The 19,975-nt window shown below is 34.4% G+C and overlaps 9 protein-coding genes and 2 pseudogenes across 11 annotated transcripts, besides 1 other annotated feature; 8 read left to right on the forward strand and 3 right to left on the reverse strand.

Moving 5' to 3' along the window:
* Positions 1 to 19,975: part of a mobile genetic element that runs on past both edges of the window.
* On the forward strand, positions 663 to 1,478 carry TVAGG3_0156170 (protein of unknown function, DUF4106 family; the record flags this gene model as incomplete). Its single annotated transcript, XM_051224803.1, has 1 exon — positions 663 to 1,478. A coding segment is annotated over one exon (816 nt), but the record flags the coding sequence as incomplete, so codon positions are not given.
* TVAGG3_0156180 (uncharacterized protein) lies at positions 2,780 to 3,556 on the reverse strand (the record flags this gene model as incomplete). Its single annotated transcript, XM_051224804.1, has 1 exon — positions 2,780 to 3,556. One exon carries the CDS (start codon positions 3,554 to 3,556, stop codon positions 2,780 to 2,782), a length of 777 nt encoding a protein of 258 aa, XP_051109790.1.
* Positions 6,023 to 6,805, forward strand: TVAGG3_0156190 (ATP binding; the record flags this gene model as incomplete). Its single annotated transcript, XM_051224805.1, has 1 exon — positions 6,023 to 6,805. The coding sequence occupies one exon, from the start codon at positions 6,023 to 6,025 to the stop codon at positions 6,803 to 6,805; it is 783 nt and encodes a 260-aa protein (XP_051109791.1).
* Positions 7,358 to 7,909, forward strand: TVAGG3_0156200 (integrase core domain containing protein family; the record flags this gene model as incomplete). The annotated part of the gene is made up of 1 exon (XM_051224806.1): positions 7,358 to 7,909. One exon carries the CDS (start codon positions 7,358 to 7,360, stop codon positions 7,907 to 7,909), a length of 552 nt encoding a protein of 183 aa, XP_051109792.1.
* On the forward strand, positions 8,083 to 8,439 carry TVAGG3_0156210 (KilA, N-terminal/APSES-type HTH, DNA-binding family; the record flags this gene model as incomplete). The annotated part of the gene is made up of 1 exon (XM_051224807.1): positions 8,083 to 8,439. A coding segment is annotated over one exon (357 nt), but the record flags the coding sequence as incomplete, so codon positions are not given.
* Positions 8,452 to 8,748, forward strand: TVAGG3_0156220 (uncharacterized protein; the record flags this gene model as incomplete). Its single annotated transcript, XM_051224808.1, has 1 exon — positions 8,452 to 8,748. The coding sequence occupies one exon, from the start codon at positions 8,452 to 8,454 to the stop codon at positions 8,746 to 8,748; it is 297 nt and encodes a 98-aa protein (XP_051109794.1).
* Positions 8,847 to 9,812, reverse strand: TVAGG3_0156230 (organellar and viral DNA polymerase type B; the record flags this gene model as incomplete). Its single annotated transcript, XM_051224809.1, has 1 exon — positions 8,847 to 9,812. The coding sequence occupies one exon, from the start codon at positions 9,810 to 9,812 to the stop codon at positions 8,847 to 8,849; it is 966 nt and encodes a 321-aa protein (XP_051109795.1).
* TVAGG3_0156240 lies at positions 10,503 to 10,725 on the reverse strand (annotated as a pseudogene). The gene has a single exon. A coding segment is annotated over exon 1 (223 nt).
* On the forward strand, positions 10,982 to 11,809 carry TVAGG3_0156250 (KilA, N-terminal/APSES-type HTH, DNA-binding family; the record flags this gene model as incomplete). Its single annotated transcript, XM_051224810.1, has 1 exon — positions 10,982 to 11,809. The coding sequence occupies one exon, from the start codon at positions 10,982 to 10,984 to the stop codon at positions 11,807 to 11,809; it is 828 nt and encodes a 275-aa protein (XP_051109796.1).
* On the forward strand, positions 12,507 to 13,526 carry TVAGG3_0156260 (organellar and viral DNA polymerase type B; the record flags this gene model as incomplete). Its single annotated transcript, XM_051224811.1, has 1 exon — positions 12,507 to 13,526. A coding segment is annotated over one exon (1,020 nt), but the record flags the coding sequence as incomplete, so codon positions are not given.
* On the forward strand, positions 14,696 to 15,726 carry TVAGG3_0156270 (annotated as a pseudogene). The gene has a single exon. A coding segment is annotated over exon 1 (1,031 nt).

A 19,975-nucleotide genomic window follows, 5' to 3' on the forward strand; every position in this document is an offset into this window, starting at 1 on the left:
CTTCAACTGTAAACGTCGATGGTAACATTCCACGAAGGTCATCTATTGACATCGTTGAGTCACTGAATTTAAATATTTTCTTAAAGCAATCGTCATTATCTAACCATGCAATAGCTTTGAAGTTTTCATTCGAATATACATCTGCTTCATTAAATGTAAAACCTGACTTCTTTGCAGAGACGACTTTAAAATCTATTGAGTTTGTTTCAAAATTATATGCTATGCTAACTTCTGAAGGTAATGGATGCCCTTCCGCAGTCAGTTGTTCTCTCACTACCGTTTGAAGCTTTGTGTTAAAAACTTTCATGTCATCTCCTGTGTCTAGGTTCACATACACAGCAACAGGAAAACTATCTTGCTTCTTTGTTTCATCATTATATCTCAAAACATTAAAGTTCTTCAATAATATTGTTCTTCCTGCTGGAATACTTCTAACTTGTCTTATTTCAATAGCTTTCTCACCTCCTACATACTCTACCCAGTGCCTTGGATATTCATAAGTATACTGACTTTCTTGAATTTTGGTAGGTTTCATCATAACGTGTTCATAGTATATCTTTATACTCTTGTCAGTTAGACTCGGTGCTATGTTCTGAATATTTCTGACTTGCATTTTTAATGAAGATAAAATGAAGCATTTAATACATGACGTAGATGAAGACATGAATGAAACTACAGACAAACTTAACTCTTCTCTCATTCTTCCTTTCAGCAAAGATTATGAGTTCTGTTCAAATGGTGTTTATTTCTATTGTGGAAAGATGGGGTCAGGTAAGACATTTAACCTCATTCGTCATATACTCATAACAGAGCGTTTAGGTCAAGATTCATATTATGACCAAATCATTATATCAGCAACTTCAGACTCTATGGACTCAACAGCGAAAACATTTATGTCAAAAGTTCAAGCCTCTGTCGTTAAAGTTCCAGACAGTGAACTCATTGAATTTCTTCAACGTTACATTCGACGTAAGAGGAAATATTATGCCATCGTAGAGTTCATACAGTCAGGAATGCAAAAGACTTCAGAAGAGATGGAAAGAATTATTGACAAACACCACTTACGTCAGTACTCAGGAGTTTACGATATGAAACGACTGACAAACTACATTCTATCAAAACTTTCAAAATACCCCTTCAAAAAGTATCCTTCAAACACTCTGCTCGTTTGCGACGACTTCGCCGGAAAAGGTTTAGTGTCAAAGCCTGACTCACCATTAGCTAATATCATTACTAAAGTCAGACATTACCACTTAACTGTAGCAATACTTATGCAAACATGGAGGTTTTTAGCTTTAAACATAAAACGTCTCATAACTGACTTCGTTATCTTTCAAGGTTTCTCACGCTATGACATTGAACTCATTTGGAAACAGTCAGGTATAACATTACCTTTTGAAGAAATTTGGGAAGCATATAAGTCTCTCATCTCTCCTCGTTCATACCTTGAGATTCATATCATGACTAATACCATTAAAGTCAAAAATATTCCATGGGAACGACCAACATTGTTTTAAAGTTTAACCTTCAATTGACTGATGGTAAACAAATTCCATGCATCTCTGTCGCCATTTCTGTTAATATTTTTGCTGTCATTCATATCATCCACTTCCCCATCCGTTAACTTTTGAGGATATGCGTTAGAATAGCTGTTCTTAAATGAAGGCTTTTCACCTTTTAGCGCATAAACTCTATAACTTTCTGCATACTTTATGTTTGAACCTCCTGAGCCATCATTGACATAAATTTTTATAGGCTTCCACCCTTTGTTCATGTTCCTGCTTCTTCCCTTAGCTCTTTTGTTCAGTAGTTCTACATCTTTATACACAGCACCTGTCTCAGTGAATTCAACAATATTTTCATTCGTTAGCTTTACATTCAAACCCTTGTCGAGTATATTGTTCATTTCATACATATAAAAGGTTTTTATTCTATATGAAATGAGAAGCAAATCCATCTTAGCTGGTGCCGTTAATGTTCCAATTGAACCAACATCAAATGTTGACTCACGAACGACAAACAATATTGTCATAAAGAACTATAGTTCAGAGTGTTTGAAAGAAAAAGAACCAGAACTGAAATCCGTGAATTTAAACTCAGCTTCAAACGCTAACGCTACATCAGATGTTAAGTTAGAGTATCCACCACTGGACCAAATTCTTTCAGAGAAGCAACGAACAACCTTACATAAATGTTCAAACAAATCCTTCAGATAACGTAGACCATTACCTTCTTCAGTTATACCAAACAATTTTACTCAAAAGACGATAAGAAGCTTTTGACAAATCTTATAAGTAAGAACCAAATAATTCTAACAAAGGAGGACCTTGAAAATGTTATATCACGAATAACAGGGAAACAATGTGTCATTGACTATCTCGACCCTGAAATCGAATGCTGTGGTCAAACGCCACCATTCATGAAAATAGGTAACATCCGCATCATTGAAACACCAGGAACTACAGGAGTTGAGTTTAAGTATAAATATTCGAACGAGTATACAAAACTTTCAACAAATATAAGCTTTGTTTGAAATATGTTTTAGTAAATTAAAGCAATTTGTAATATCTATCCAAAACTTCTTCAACAGTATCGAACTCATCTTCATAATGCAAACCTAATCTTATTGACTTGGTGCAGTTTTCACTAACACAATATAGCGCTTTGCGCTCGGCGCCTTTGACGCCTTTTTCTGTTCTCTTGACTGACATAACTAACTCATTTGTTTCATCAAACAGCAACAACCAAAGTTCATGACCTAATACATAACATTCATACTTTATATTTTTAGCTCTGAGTTCTCTTGTAAGCTGTTGCATTTAATATTTTCTAAAAAGTCAACTTCAACAGTCATTCGCACTGGTGCCTTCAGTTCTACAGGCTCTCCTTGAAAGTCAACAAGTCTGAATTGCATGTCTTTCAAATTATGAGGACTAATGCGAACCCATTTACCTAAATGAGTTACTATGACAGGAACGTTTGGAATGAACATTGAATTGACTGCATAACAGAAGGATTTATATTCTACTGAACCTTTACTATTAACTCCTGAAATACCTGTGACATTAGCTATTTTTGACTCAATGTACAAACAATTGCCATAACATACGTATGGAACAGATTTCATCTCAATCGTTTTGTCAACACTTTTCAAAGGACATGTCATATGGTATGCTCCTAAAAGAAGTTGAACTCTATGACTCATTCGTGTTATCTTAAACTCCTTCGCATAACTGAACTTCAAAACTCCTGCAATAAGTTTAACATTCATTAAGTTTTCTTCGTTCTCCTTGTTTATTGTAGTATTTATGAGAGCATTTAACACTCCAGCTAATGTTTCCATCTTATATTCTACATTATTGTGAAATCTTATTTCGTGCTTCTTTCCATCTATTTCAAGCTCCATGAAATCTGTTTCATCTGTTATAACGAATGAAGCGATAGTATTGAAGTCAACAACTCTGAAAGCAAGCGCTTCATTCTGAAGACCTAAGTTTGTTTGTAGCTTTACTGTTCCGTATTCGTTTGGGTCTGTACTTTGCAAATAGAACAACATTTTATTCTCATTAAAATATGAGTATTGCTGCATATGCGTATGAAGCTGACAGAGCTAAACGTTTATATTTTGGTCAATACTCTCTCACACTTACTGACAAATATATTGTTATTTCTGATGGAAATTACCGAGAAATACATAACATGGAAGGACTATGAAAAGTTTGACCCTATTTTAACTCCATGTACATGCCCATTCATTGTAAATGGTGAAGTTGTCATGAAGAACGACACAACTGTTTATAGGTCTGTTCATGAAGCGTTAGAATATATGTTGAATTATAATCCCGAAAGATTTGACCCAAGCACTACGTCATGTACAATGCCTTTTATTAAGGATGGTGAAATCGTAAGAGTTTCCGAATTCAACGGTTTATACTGCTGTTCAAAACAGTTTACAAACATTTTAGCGAATATCTTTAATTCAGAACTACAGAAATAAAATTACCATATATAACAGATGCTAAAGAAATTAAATCAAAAACGACAACATTTTACGTCACTTAATGATTTAATGACTTATATCATTAATATTCCTGCACCAACTACAGCATTTGATCCAAACTCGACGGTTTGCAGTGTACCTTTCATTAACGACAGTTCATTAATTACTTTAAGGATTCAACAGTTAATGAATCATTAAAGGCGTCATTAATGAAAATCATTGATTTTAATTCATTCACGAATACATATAATTCATTCATTAATGTTTCATATGCTTCTAAAGAAGGTGAGCCAAAAACTATCGTAAAGCGGTGTATGAAATAAAAGCATCAACGACGAAATTGAATTCGTTAACTTTTGACGGTGATAGTTTCGTTAATGACATAACATCGGGGAAAACAATTTTAACGAAAGAATATTTAAAATCTCATGTTAGTGAGTTCGTTGAAATTGAAAAAAGAGGTGGAATTAAGTTCGATCCACTGAATTTCATTTTCAGCTTAGCGAATGCGGGTGTTAGTTTCGCTGAATGGACAACTATACAGAGTGAAATAAATGCAATATGGACGTTTTTGGGTCAAAAGCGGGAATGGGTGAGCTTGTAAATGCTGCAAGAACATTAGGTGAAACAGGAAATTTTGTAGATGGTTTTAAAAGACTTGTTTCAAATGTTTTAACAAACACAAAGAAATTATTTAGATATACCATACATAACGGACGGATTTTCGAACAGGTAGCAACAAACCCTCCGGTTATGGCTGCGTTGATGATGGTTAGAGATATAAAACCACGTAACGACGGGAACGAAGAACATGAACAACAGAGCCCAACGGGCTCAGAGCCACATAGTGGCGAGGATACTGGTCGGGTTATTCAAGACATTAAAAACGTGTATCCTGAAGTTATTGATTTATTTAGAGGAGTTAATGATTCAATTTCAAAACATTCTATAACCCTCGATGAAGAGAATAAATTAACAGATTATATATTCGTCATTATTGCAGAATTAATGAAGAGAATAAATGAAAAAGGAATTGGTGATATCATTAATGTCAGCGATGTAATGATGAAAAGAAATTTTGACTCATTATTTACAAAACCGAAAACAGAATATAGTCTTTATGACGTAATTACCGAATTAATGAAAAAGATTAATGATAATAAGAGTTCTGGCGGAAGAGTTGAATTAGAAGTGAATGATGTTAATGAGAAATTAGCCGAAAAAGCAGATAAAAACCACGTTCATTATATAACTTCAGACGAACAGATTATAACGGACTACCATGGATATTTAACACGAAGTGATGAAGCGAAGACAAAAAATGTTAATGAAAGAAGATATAAATACATTCGTGCTAAAGGTTATGACATAAGCTGTACTGTACAGTATGATGTAGCTAAAGCACCAGAAGCATTTGGTTATAACGCTGAAATTTATGCCTCTACTTTCAATGTTAACGGTGTACTAGTTGAACCAAGATTTACTTTGAGAGTTAAGTCAAAAATAACGTTTGAAGATGCTATTAAAAGTAAAGCTGACAAAGATGAACTCGAAGCAACGAACAAAGTTTTGAAATCTCATAAACACAACATCTCCGATATAAATGAACTTCAAGCTACATTAGACAGTAAAGCCGACAAAAATCATACACATAAATCCTTCACTACTGTTAGAGCAGACGACATAATATTGAACTTTGACCTTGGTTCAAGTGCACCTTTAGAGAATCCAAGTACAAGCGTAAAAGATACACTAAACTCCTTAAATAACAAATGTATGAATATCGAAGATCATGTCAGAAACTTTGAAACACATGAACTACCAGCAATGTTAGATAAGAAAGCAGATAAGACTCATACACATACAAGTTTTACAACTGTTGCTATAGAAAGTATTGAAGGAACGGTTGAAGAAACTGGTGGGGATGTATTATATTGTAAACCTCCTAACTTTCCACAAGGTTTAACATCGGATGACGACATAACGACGATGAGAAACATTAGATGTAAAGATGTTTATGTCATGAAGGATGAACATAATATTAAATTCACTGCTCAAGATTTATATGACAAGAAAGCAGATAAAACTTATGTGGATGCAGAACTAACAAAGAAATTTTCGAAACCAGATACAATGACATTTACAACAGAAATTATAAATGGTGAACCAGCAACTCCATTTGAATTTGTTAGAGGTCTTCAACCAGATACTTTTGAATTTTTCTTGGATAATTCTATTGAACTAACATTACATTATAAAAGTGGAACAAATGCAACATTTCATCCGGGAGATACATTCCAAATGGTATTTAATGACATAAGTTCTTTAGAATATGTTTATAGAGTTATGAGCATATATGATTTAATATATCCTATAGGAGCTGTTTATACGTCTATGAATCCAATAAATCCAAACACTTTATTTGGTGGTAGATGGTATGAAATAGTTGACAGTTTTCCATTCTACACTAATACGCAGTCAATGAAGATGGGAGGTTCAAAGAAAATAGGTATTGAAAACCTTCCTTCACATATGCATAGGTTCAGTGGAAGAACATCTGTGGAAGGAAACCATTCACATTCAATAACAAAAAGAGGTTATACAAATCTTGCAGCGGGTTCGGATAGACAGGGAATGCATAGATATGATATCACAACTGACCCCAAAGATGTTAGCACAGGTATTTTCTGTGGAACTGCAGGAAATCATACACATGTTGTAGCTGGTATTACAGACCCAGCAGGTAATGGAAAAGATTATATGCCTCCTTATATAACAATGCACGCTTGGATACGAGTTGGTTAAAATCTTTAACTTTACATAAATGAGCTTGAAAGAAGTATTCGAACAACATCCATGGAGGTCATTTAAGAAGTTCAATGAAGCTGCAAAGAGTTGGGATTTACTAACAGAGCTGAAGTGAAAAGGTTCTTTGACAAAAATGTTGTACATCAAACAAAAATAAATCCTTACGACTACTTTTTACCAATTTACTCCAACACTCCTGACGCATACCAATTTGACACTCTCATTCAAAGCAGAAAAGGAGGACATAAACCATTCCTCATCTTCATAAATGTTAACACTCGTAAAGCATATGCGTATATAATGAGAAATAAAGGAACTCATGAAGTGTTAAGAGTTTTACAAAAGTTTGTAGCAGAACATAGCCCAAGTATTTTAACATCAGACCAAGACGGTGCATACCTCAGCAACGAAATCACAGAATTTCTCATTAAGCATAACATAACTCACTACACTACTGAAGACCATAACCATAACATACTCGGTATCATTAACCGCTTCATAAGGACTCTCAGAGATTTAAATCAAGAGCGAGACTTTACCGAAGAAACAATGAAACATTTTCTCGAAGTATATAATTCCTCAACACATTCTACAACAGGACATACACCAAATTCAATGACACAACAACAAGAAGAAAAGTATATACAAAAGAAACGAAGCCAAACACAAAATATCAGAAATTCAACACAATTTACTCTCATTCCTGGAACAAAAGTTCGTGTAGTTCTTGACGACAAACCGTTGACAAAGAAACGTTTAAGGTTAAGTCGAAATTATTATATCGTAGACTCTACGCAAGGTAATGGATATCTTATAAAAGCTGCTGACGACTCCATAGCATTTTACCCTCGACATAAATTAGTCGAAAGTAGTAATGGCAAACTTGCTGAAACCATTGACGAAGCAAAGCGAGGAGTGGTTATTGAAATACTTGACTATAACACAAACGATGACACTTATAAAGTAAGATATGAAGGAGGCGTTGAAGATGTTATACCATCTAAGAACTTGAGAGAATCTAAACCAACTCATCTGGGACCATTAGAGCGGGAGTACTGGAAAGATAAAAACATGCCAGAAAGAATAAGAAAATTCTTCTAAACTTTTTCGTTGGATGTAAATCAGACAAAAATATAATTTAGGTGAAGAGGTGAGATTTCACCTGTTTTCTCACCTCTTTTTTCACCTCTTGAATTTTCATGAATTTTCACAAAAGACCAAAAATAACGCTAGTTTTATTTTTTTATTTTTTTATTTTGTATGTAAGAACAGAAATGTCAGTCGAAGCAAAAACATTCACGAACAAATCTAATGGTGAAACATTCACAAAAGGCACTTATAACGGTATTGAAGTCTTACGTAGAGACAAGGATGGTTACATTAATGCAACAAAGATGGCAAGAGAAGCAGGAAAGTTAAACCATTTAAACAGATTTCTCAATAGTACTAAAATGCAGGAAATTCTTGAGTTTTGGATGAACGAATACGGTGGAGCCAAAAGTGGCTCGACCTCAAAACAAGCATTTTATGAGCTTACTAAGGGCGTTATGAATGAATTCAAAGGTATTTACATACATGCTGACCTCGTTCATTTTGTTGCTGAATGGTGCTCTGTAAAGTATGCATTTTATGTCAAAGATATTATGGACTCCATAGACAAGAAAGTTCATGAGAAGTTAGATGAAGAAGAACTCGAAGATACAGTGGAGAATGCTAAACCTTTGTTCGAAGAAGAAGTTGGAAAAATGTGTGAAAAACAATTAGAACATGAACGTGAGATATATTATGGTTATAGAGATTCTCCATACGAACTAGACCAATGGGAACAAGAAGATTTAAAGAGAGAATTTAGAGAATATGAACTCGCTAAGATAGCATTTGAAGCTGCAGAAAAGAAGTTAAAAGTTTGGGGTCGTTTTGTACAAAAATATTGTGAGTAAATGAACCATTTATTTTTATTGAATTCACCAAAAAATATATTATAGGTGAAGAGGTGAGATGTCACCCGTTTTCTCACCTGTTTTCTCACCCCAGTTTTTCACAAGCGTTTTACATGAATTGTACGATGTATATTTGAAATCCTAAACAATTTCGTAGCTTCTATTTCTTCTGTCAGTATGTCAAAAGTTTTAACAATGCCGAAAGTTTCTTTATATTTCTTCTTGACGTCAGATAGAAGGAAATCGTCAGCAGTTGGATAGTTTTTGTTCAGAAATGCTAACATGTCCATTTTATTTTCTGCTGGCTTTTCTGCTTCTTTCTTTAAGTCTGCATAGTCGTTTCGCATTCTTTCTATCTCTTTGACGGAGTAGTTATATTTCCTAATTGCTGCTTTACATTTAGAACATTGCGGATTCATTTTTGCGTTATATTCTGAAACCTTACCTGCTAAAACAACTAAGGCGTCAATGGTTTTCTTTAACTCAAAAGCAGTTGGTCTTATCTGTTCGTTCCATATTTTACCTCTTCTATCTTTATCTCTTATCTGCCATACACATTCAGCAACTAACGAAACAAAGTTATCGTAGGTCTTAAACTCCCCGGATTTATATATGTCAGAAACATTCTTATATACCATGTCGCAATCTTTGTCCATAACCTTATGGTTGCAATGAAATCCTAGAAACTCATAGTTTACCTTTCGAATGAACTTCTTTATTTCTACTGAGTCAGTTGGTTTCACTTCTATTTCATCGAATTCAGGAATAGTTAGTTTTTGATGCTGAATTTCAGGTAGTTTAGGTAAATGGTCAATAATGTCCTGCATTTCATAAAGATACTGTTCATTTGTTTCATCTTTCGCACTACAGTCTAAATTACTTGTTAAAAGTTCTTGCTTTATCTTCTGGATTTTTGTTTCGAAAGTATATGAAGAAGGAATGAAGCTTTTCATCTCTACTAACATAGATGTTGGATTCATGACTAACGAGTTTGGTGAAGTTGTTGTGGACAGAGTCCCGCCGTTCGCGGCTTGAATTGTTGTTGTGCCGATTGTTGAAATCATATCTTTACATACAAAATAAAAAAATAAATAAAAATAAAACTAACGTTATTTTTCTATCTTAAGGAAATTCATGAAAATTCAAGACCCTTTGGGTCTCGCCGCTTAGCGGCTGAGGGTGAGAAATTAGGTGAAAAAAGAGGTGACATCTCACCTCTTCACCTATAATATATTTTTGGTCATTTACACTCATTTACGAAGAAGTTATGACAAAGCATTTACGAAGAAGTTATGACAAAGTCACGAGGGTGAAAAAAGAGGTGAGAAAACAGGTGACATCTCACCTAGCCGCTTTGCGGCTCTGACCCTTTGGGTCTCTTCACCTAAATTATATTTTAGGTCAAAGCTTCCACGAGAGAAAAGATTCCTCATTCGCTAAGGATTCCAAAAATGAAAAAATCATTGATTTCGGTTGAGAAAAAACAGCAAAACCCTTCTTCCACGGGAACAAAGAAATAAAGAAGAAATAAAGAAGAAATAAAGTAAATTTTTTATTTATTCCCGTGGAAGATAGAGCACTTTTATGACACTTTTTATTCACGACAAACAAGACAAATAAAGAAAATAAGAAAATACGGCGCTGTCGCGGTTCGAACCACAGACCCTGACCCCTCCATAACACCACCTTAGACCACTGTGCTACGTAGCCTGTCGACATAAGATTTTATAAATTGCATATTTGACGTAAATTTATTTCCATCTGGCTTCCCACTGCATAAGATATTCATACGTGTTTGTAAGACATTCATTAAACTTCTTTTCTATTGCATCTAATCTTGCGTTATTTTTTTCAATAACTTGTCTGTATTCTTCATCATCTCCAGCAGTGTTTGGGTCTTCACGTTTAAAATATTCATTGTTAACCAATTTTTTATCTACAAATTTTATTAGTGTTTGATTCACTTCGTTATGATAACGGTCATATTCTTTCAATACGTAAGTGAAGACAAAATGCGTCGTACCTTCAATCTTAAAGCTTAAAGAACTTTCAACACAGTTTTGAGGGTCTGTCAGTGCGTCAATGAGATAGTATTCGAAGTCAGTCAATAATCTTTTTAAAGTCATTTCATACAGGATAAAATTTAATGTTGTGAAGAAATAGTGTTTATCTCAGAAAAAATAAAGTTAGTTTTTATTTTATTTATTTTTTTATCCTGTATGTAAGAACAGTAATGTCAACATTAGAGAACACAACAACTGCTATCGTTCATGAAGCCATAAATGAAGAATACGAATACATACAATATAACAAACAATTGAGACTCATTCGTTCAGTCAAAGATGATATGTATCAAATGCAAAGTATAATGAACGCTCTTCGTTCTACAAAGCAAGCATATCATTGGTTTGAAAACCAACAGGCAAAAGAACTTTTAGAAGAATTTCCTCATATGATTGCTTCCCTCGGAAAACCGAGGGAAGAGATTCCGTACGAAAATCGCAAGAATTTGGCACCTGGTTTGAAAGGTTATTATGTTCATAGACTTTTAGTAAATGCTGTAGCAATGTGGGCTTCACCTCGTTATGCTTGTTATATTTTCATGATGTTAGATGAACTATATAAAGCAGAACGTGGAGAGATGGAAAAGAAACTTCAAGCAAAAGATGAAGTCATTGAATCCAAAGACAAAAGCATACAGAAAAGAATACCACGTTCAGTACCAAAAGGAAAGGAAAAGAGTTATAAGTATATGATTTATACTGAAGAGTTGGAGAAAGAAGAAGATAGAGATATGGTTATGTTGCATTTAGTCAGAAGAAACAACAAAAGCTTTTACGACCTTGCTAAAATATATAAATCTGACAGAAACTGGTTCTATCGTGAAAACTTACCGATTTCAATGACACCGAATGAGCAAATAAAAGAAATTGTCAAAAATACTCTTCCTCAAACACACTATGACATCAAAGGTTGCACAATACTTACCTTCAAAGAAGACTTAACATTACTGAAGGAAAAAATAACAGAATATTTCGATAACTTCAAAGAGGAAGAATGAAGTCACGACAACATTAACGAAGAAGTCACGACAACATTAACGAAGAGAGAATGAGGTGAAAAAACAGACCCAAAGGTCAGAGCCGCAAAGCGGCTAGGTGATATCTCACCTCTTCACCAAAAAATATTTTTGGTTAAATAGCTTCAGGGTCAATTTCTTCAACCATTTCACTTCCTTCGTCAATGTCAATTGAAGCTTCTTCAACCTTTGGTAAGAACTTTTGTATAACATCTTTGTTCGTTATTGTCTTCAGAGATGAAGGATAATATTTCACAGATGTTTCACCCTTCTTATATTCTTTCTGTTCGGAAAGATTCATAGCAATACTGAAGAAGTCAATGTTGGAGTTCTTTATGACAGTATAGTGTGTATCTTTGACATTCACGAAGAAACCTTTTGTTTCAAAACTACTGCTAACTCTTGTGAAGTATAACGTTTGCGGTCAATGACGATAGCTAATGGTCTGACATACTGACCAAACTTAGATTCTTTCACAAACTTCTTGTTAAAGATAACATTAACGTTTGAAGCATTATTGAACTCATTCTTGATGGCAGTAGCGAGAGCATTGTATGAAAAGAACTTGCAATCTTGCATGTGTTTCATTAAAATAAAAATATTAAATTATTTTGAAAAATAACTTAAAAAAAATCTAATCTAATTTTTTCAAAAAATATTTTTTTATTTCCTACTAAAGATGTATCGGAAGTTGTCTAAGTTAGAACACTCGGAAATAAAACAACTTCTTACAGAAGCTAATATAGATGTTGCAAAGCATTACGCAACAAACAAAAAAGCACTCGCTGACTTCATTAAAGACTATAATGGTGCAATAAGTTATGATAGAATTCATGAGTTCATAAAGCCGCAACGCGGCGAGGACGAAGTCCATGCAAGAGCATTTCCTTTAAATGACATTGCTATTGACTTATATCATAGACGTTCAGTACCTCATGAAGTAAGAAGAGAGATGTTTGACATAACAAATGCAAACGTTGGTGAAACACGAAAGAGAGATGACACACTGAAACAACAGAGAAGAGAGATGTTTAAAAGTGCTATAGAACAAGTTCGCAAAGCTAACGATGTCATTCGTTCCATTGACGACAAACCAAAAGAAGGTGAGAGATGGTTAAAGAAAGATGAAGAGAATAGGAAGAGAAATGTGAAGTCAGGCAATAGACTCATTGACTTTAACATCGAAGCTTTAGATGAACCAAACAGAGACTACTTACACAAACATTTCGGTAAGGTTTTCATGAGACTCTTAGAGAAAATTAAAATAAACTCGCAACAGAGATGGATGGTATGTTATAAACTTGGTGGAAAGTATGAATGTTCTACGTTAAACCTCAATAATATTGGAACATTACTACATCAGCTCTTGAAGGAGAACTTTATATCAGAGATAGAAGCAAATGCTGCAGGTATTGTTGAAATGCACTATGACTTCTTCTTGACAAACATAAAGAATCTTACCGAAATAAAGATGTATGATTTAACAGAATATGAAGGCTTAACGATGTCAGATGTAAAGAAAGGCAAACCAAAAAAGAGACCATATAGAGATGAAAGCACACTGACAAATGACCAGAAAGCCATTTTGGAAGCTCTTAAGCAAACAGGAAACCCAGCACTTATAGAAAGCTTTTGGAAAGATAATGGTGAAAAGAAGTTTTATAAGAAGAGAAGCGGTCAGTTCTGGAAGTATCTTTGCACATTACCTATAAATCTTGAACGCTACCAAATCTTCAATGAACTGAACAAAAGAACTGCAACACTTATGACAGAGGACAATTGTTTCGTTTATGCTTGCATTCAGGCTGGAGTAAATGAAGAAACTATTGACCACATGAGAGAAGTCATTCGTGTTAGAGACTTTCCTCAAAGTAAAGTACAAGAAATTTCCGACAACAGGTATAGCATTCAATGTTACCATTGGTTATTTCAATGACTCAAGACATAATGAAATAAAGAGATACATACCAAAAGAATGTGAAACTGTTAGAACTATTGACTTACTTCTTGTTGAAGACCACTACATGCTAAATGAAAGATTACCAATGACAACATATTTCATTCGAAACTATATAGAAATTCTCAAAGTTGTGGTGGAATGAACATTGAGAAACAGATGAAGATTTATACAAAGAGAGAAGATAAATATGTAGTTCGTTATGATAGAACAACACCGTATGGGATGTTATGAAAACATTGTGGGAGTGCAAATATTTCGAACCTATTTCTTATGGAGAACTTTTCACATATACTACTGACTTATATAAACAGAACCTTGCACCATTTAAAGATTTGACATATGCTCCAAAGTATTGTGTACAACTGAAGAAGAAAGCAGAGTCAAAAGAAGTAAATAAAGCTAAATGTAAATTCATTCCTGAGCACGTTTTCTTTGCTGACTTTGAGTGTAGTACGGATGGCTTTCATAAAGCTTTTAACATCTGTTATGACAGTGAAGATGGTTCAGTGAGTGAAAGCATTTGGGGTCAAAACTGTGCAACAGAATTTTTGGAAAGACTTCCTGACAAGAGTTTAATATATTTCCAAACCTCAGTTATGACATAAACTTCATCTTAAGACACATGACAGAAGTGAAAGGAACTCCCATCATTAAAGGTTCACGAACAATGCAAATAACTGGTTTATATAAAGGACGGGCAATTATTATAAAAGACTCTTACAGTGTTATAAATAAGAAGCTTAAACTATTTCCTGCTATGTTTAACTTACAAACAGGACCGAAAGAAGTATTTCCATATAACTACTACAGCAGTGTTTTGTTAGCAAATGACAACAGAACTGGTGTCATTTCTGAAGCATGTAAGTTTATCCATGATGCAGATACATTTATGAAAACATAGATTCCATCAAAGGTTGCAGAATAGATGAAAACCACTTCGACTTAGAAAAATATAGCACGTTTTACTGCAAACAAGATGTAAGAATTTTAAGAGAAGGTTTTGTAAAGTTCCGCAATGACTTATTGAAAGAGTTTGATTTAAACGTTTATGACTACGTTAGTATTTGTTCTATTGCTAACAAATTGTTTGAGAACAGAGTATACTTCCCGAATGGAAATCTTTATGACCTCTCAAATAAACCAAGAGAATTTATTTCGAGATGCATTCAAGGTGGAAGATGTATGTTGTCAGATAACATGAAACAAAAGAGCAAAAAGAAACTCATTGCTGACTTCGACACTGTTTCATTATATCCTTCAGCTATAGCAAGACTTTATACTTTAGAAGGTATTCCAAAAGTATTGAAGGAAGAAATGTTAACACAGAGTATCTCATGAGACATTTATTCGATGATGACCAAAAGGAACCCATTGGTGAAAAGTTTATGTCTGGCTTCTTTGTTCTCATTAAGATAACAGAGATTGGTATACCCAGACACTTTCATTTAATAGTTTGCGACCCTGAACTAAATCCAGAACTTAACGTTCCAAGAAGTTCAAACACTTGCTGTCTCATGTATGTTGACCATATAACATTACAAGACCTCATAAAATATCAAGGTGTCAAATGTGAAGTGTTGCAAGGATACTATTACGATGGAAACAGAGATATGAGAATAAGAGATGAAGTAAAGAAGTTGTTTGAGTTAAGGTTAAAGTATAAGAAAGAAGGAAACCCCTTACAAGAAATTATAAAACTCATTCTGAACAGCATTTATGGCAAAACTATTCTATCTCCTATTGAGTCAAAAATAACCATAGTAAATGACAAAGATGCTATAAGATATGCTATAAGAAATTACAACCATATAGTGAAGTTCGAAGGTTTGGATGGTTCAGATAAAACTATTTTCAAGCTAACGAAAAGCATTTGCAGACACTTTAACTTCTGTCCACTTGGTGTTAATATTCTGTCTATGTCAAAACGTATTATGAATGAAGTATTCTGTACTGCAGAGGACATGGGTCTTCAAATATTTTACCAGGATACCGACAGTATGCACTTATATAATGAAGACATACCAAAGCTTGCAGCAGAGTTTAAGAAGAGATATGGTCGCGAACTTATAGGAAAGAACCTTGGTCAATTTCATAGCGACTTTGCAGAAATAACACCTGGAAAACAAAGTTTAGCTTATAAAAGTATTTTCTGTGGAAAGAAGACCTACATAGACTTACTCACTAACGATTTAAATGAAGTTGCATTTCACTGCAGAATGAAAGGCGTGAAGCAAGATGTTATTGCTTTAACCGCTAATGAAATGTTTCCTGAAGCTATACAATGCTATTACAATGAAGATAAGAACATTCACATACCTGTTGGAACATATGACAAAGACTCTGAGTTCAGTTTAATGAAACTTTACAAAGCACTTTATGATGGTCAAGAGATTGCATTCGACTTATGTAAGTCATGTCAACCTTGCTTTGCTGAAAAGTTCAACTTTTCAATAACGACTAAAACAAGCTTTATTCGTAAGTTGAAGTTCTGAGGTCATGGGCTTCGCCCTTGCCGCTAGCGGCTTATTTTTGTCAGCAATGAGGTCATTCGTGATAAAAATAAAGCTAGCGTAGATTTTACAATACTGCGATGGTAGAGTTTAAGAGTTGTGCTTCAATGTAGAGACAGTCCTTCCCATCTGGAGGCAAGAACACTGGACATTTATGGTCATGAGTGGAGAACATGTCTATCCAAAACTCACGATTGAAGCCAGTTAATTTATAGTATTTAGGGTTAGGAAGTGGTGAAGTTCTTGTATGACCAATGAACTCATTTTCAACGCCTTTGGCTATATTAGAGTAAAGTATTGCTTGCTTTCTATCCCAAATGCCAGGTGTTACAATCTTTGAAAATTCATTTTTCCTCGGAAGCATTGCATCATAATTGAAAACATTCTTGAAAATCATCACTTGGTTCGGAGATTTGAAATCTTATACGTAATGGATTTTCTTTCTTTTTAGCGACTTCATTGAATGGTGAGAATACAATGAATTGACAGTCATGAGTTCCATCTTCATTTTCATTAAATTCATAATGAAAGTCTATAAGTTGTGGCTGACTACCTTCTTCTTTCAGTTGTGCAAGAAACTCACGTAAAGGCTGTAAAGTTTGTACTTCATGTACTTCAATTAACTTTTTCTCGAACATTTCATTAAATGAAATCATACATTGCAACAATGATGTATCGTCTTTAAAGTATTTGATAATGTGAATGTTTGGGCGCTTAAAGACTGTTCGTTCATTTTCTATCTCGACTTGAAGTATAAAGTCAACTTTCTGAAAGCACGTGTTATATACATAGATGTTATGCCAATGTACTTCTCTTCATTTAGTTCACAATCCAGTCTGTTGGAAACTTAAACGTTACTCTGTTCCCCTTTATTTTGACGTCAGGGTTTTTCACTACTGAACGGCAACAGATAAAGGTTTGTCTTTACATTTAGTTTTATAAAAATAAACCATTTACTCTTTCTTTCTTCAGCTTCCTTTAGCTTTTGTTCTTGCTTCTTTCTCTAGCTTTTTTCGCCAGCAAACGTGGGTTCTTTGTCTTCCAGCAGCAATGCAGCAGTTGTTTTTTCACTAAGTTTTCTCTTTGGTCTTCCTGCTTTGTTCTTGTTTTGTTCTCTCAGTTCGGATAAATTTGCTCCGAATCTTTCTCTTCAATGCTTCAACATCTATGACCCCTTGGGTCTTTGTCCTAGCTTGTCTGAGTCATTTGATGAGATAAAAAACAACTTAAAAACTTTTAACCGATTGTAAAATGAGCTTGGCAAAACAGGCGAGCGAGAGTCTATTATATTTAAATGACGCAAGAGGAATACAACATCCTTTCTATTATGTAAGTCAGAGTAAAGAGGTAAAAATATAGTAAGAAAAAGAAGGTTCCATTACGAATGCAGAGAGCGACAACATTAAGGTGCATGGCAAGGGTGAAGTCCACGAAGCCCAGTATAAAACCTTCTTTCAAACTTGAGACAAAAGAACAAGAAGAAAAGAAGCCAGATGTTCTTTCAATAACGAACCAAGAGCTTATTGCAAAATGCGTGAATTTCATTGAAAAAACAAACCGTCAAAAAACCCTGACCCCCAGTGAAAAGTTGAGAAAAAGAGAATGTACAGTTTCATCGAAAATGTCAAGAAACAACTTCCACCACGAATAGCCAAGAAGAAGAGTGAGAATAATGAAGTAAATAGTAATTTTTATCCGAAGTCAAAGACATGCAGAACGAACAGTTAAACGAATTTACTCCAGCAGGAGCATATTCATCAGATTCGCTCATATTTCGATATCATAGAAAGCACGTTCAAATTTGTGACACTAATAGAAAATATTTGACGCAAAGATTCCATCACAACTGGAACTGCTAAAGATAACACATGGGTAACATTCAATCTCTCACCTCCTGGTGAAAATATGTTGGACTTTACAATACATTCATTACGTATAAAATGAAGGTCAATTTATTGTACAGATAAAGAAATTGGTTCAGGTTCAATAACAAAAACCCACCAGGATTTTGGATTGGTTTCGATGACGCTTCTATGCAGTTGCTGGATATCAAAATCCTTGCAAATGGTCGTATCGTATATCTCTCAGGACAACGCAAGAGAAGAAGCATATACATTCAAACTCACAAACTACCGAACAAATAAAGAAAGTAGATGTTTTTCAAAGACTCGACATGAGATTAGTATGGAGTCATTCGGGAACATGCAGAACAGGACAAATTGTTAGTGGGCCGATTACAGCAGGAAAATCAATATTGATTTAAGCAATTCAGTTTAAGAATTCCTGTTAGAAGATTCTTTACGCATTAGACAGCTAGTTCGATTTATTCCAGCTCTTTGCAGGAAACATTCAGCTTAAAGTAAAGTTCAGTAGGTCGACGCAATTACAATGCACATCTATTCTGTAAATGGATATCATTGCTTCTCCAACTCTTAAAAGTTGCATTTGCTTCAGATTCAAATCCACCGGACAATAAAATTTGTTCCATGGAATGAACCATTCACTATGATAACGAAGCAGTAGAGCTATGGAACAGTTACTATTAACAACTGTTAAACACAGCAACTGATTTCGAAACAAAGATGATTTTAATGAATGTTTCATTCAGGTCCAAAGTATTCTCTTTTGACCCCATTTATACAGAACTGAGAACTTAATACAAAGAGAGGCTTTATGTTTTCCTGTTAAAGTTATGGATTGGATTCCTATGGACGGTTCATTCTCAAAGAAATACAGAAATAGTTCAAGTGCAACATTTACAGTCAGGCTTATACGCCTATTAATGTTAAAGTATCTGGGCACTATTTAGAAAGACAAGACAACATATTTGTTAATTATGAGAACCCTAAGTTTAAATATCTTCAGCTTTCCATGGGAGGCTTATGGAAATATGGCCTGCAGAACCTGAAAAATCATATGGACCTGTATTTTATGAAATGGTTGCAAACGTCTGCAATACAAACAATGAATGAGATATAGATTTAATGAAGATGTTATGAGGTCATTGAGTGGAATGATGAGTAGTGTGGAACATAAATGGATAGCTATGACAACACACATTTCTTAATGTGTTTTCCAACAGAAGTGGACTTTTGCTTCCACAAGGTCAACATCTACTGCCTCCAATAACATACAAATTTGTCTGTTAAAGGACCTAGTTGAACTAAGCAACTGAAAACGTACCAAAGGCCACTATATTGGATTTATGAGGGATTGTTCTTGAATACAGAGGTAGCAGTCAAGGCATACCATAATAAACTGAAGACTATAACTTAGCACGACGACAGTGAGGAATAAAGATGAACTTTATTTTAAAGCTTAGAAATGAGTTCTTCATCAAAGCTTCAGTGAACTTCACCATCTATGAAACAAACTTTACCAAACGATTATGGAGCACCATTTGAATATTTTCTTACGAGCTGACAAATGCAAAGAGCAGTCTCACCAAGGTTAGGTGTTCCACCACTCCTGTCAAAAATGCATTTTGGTCAAGTCTTATATTAAATAATTGGTCTCCACTAGGTTGCTAGCTTACAGCAGGAGCAGTAATGATGTTGAAAGAAATAAAAGCAATGTATAAATAATACTGAAGTACTGAAGTTAAAAACTCCACACCATCGCCAAAACCAACTTCAAATACTCAACGCCTGTTCCCAAAACATAACACCTTACAATGAA

Source organism: Trichomonas vaginalis, chromosome IV (assembly GCF_026262505.1).
Source record: "Trichomonas vaginalis G3 chromosome IV, whole genome shotgun sequence".
Classification (NCBI taxonomy): Eukaryota; Parabasalia; order Trichomonadida; family Trichomonadidae; genus Trichomonas; species Trichomonas vaginalis.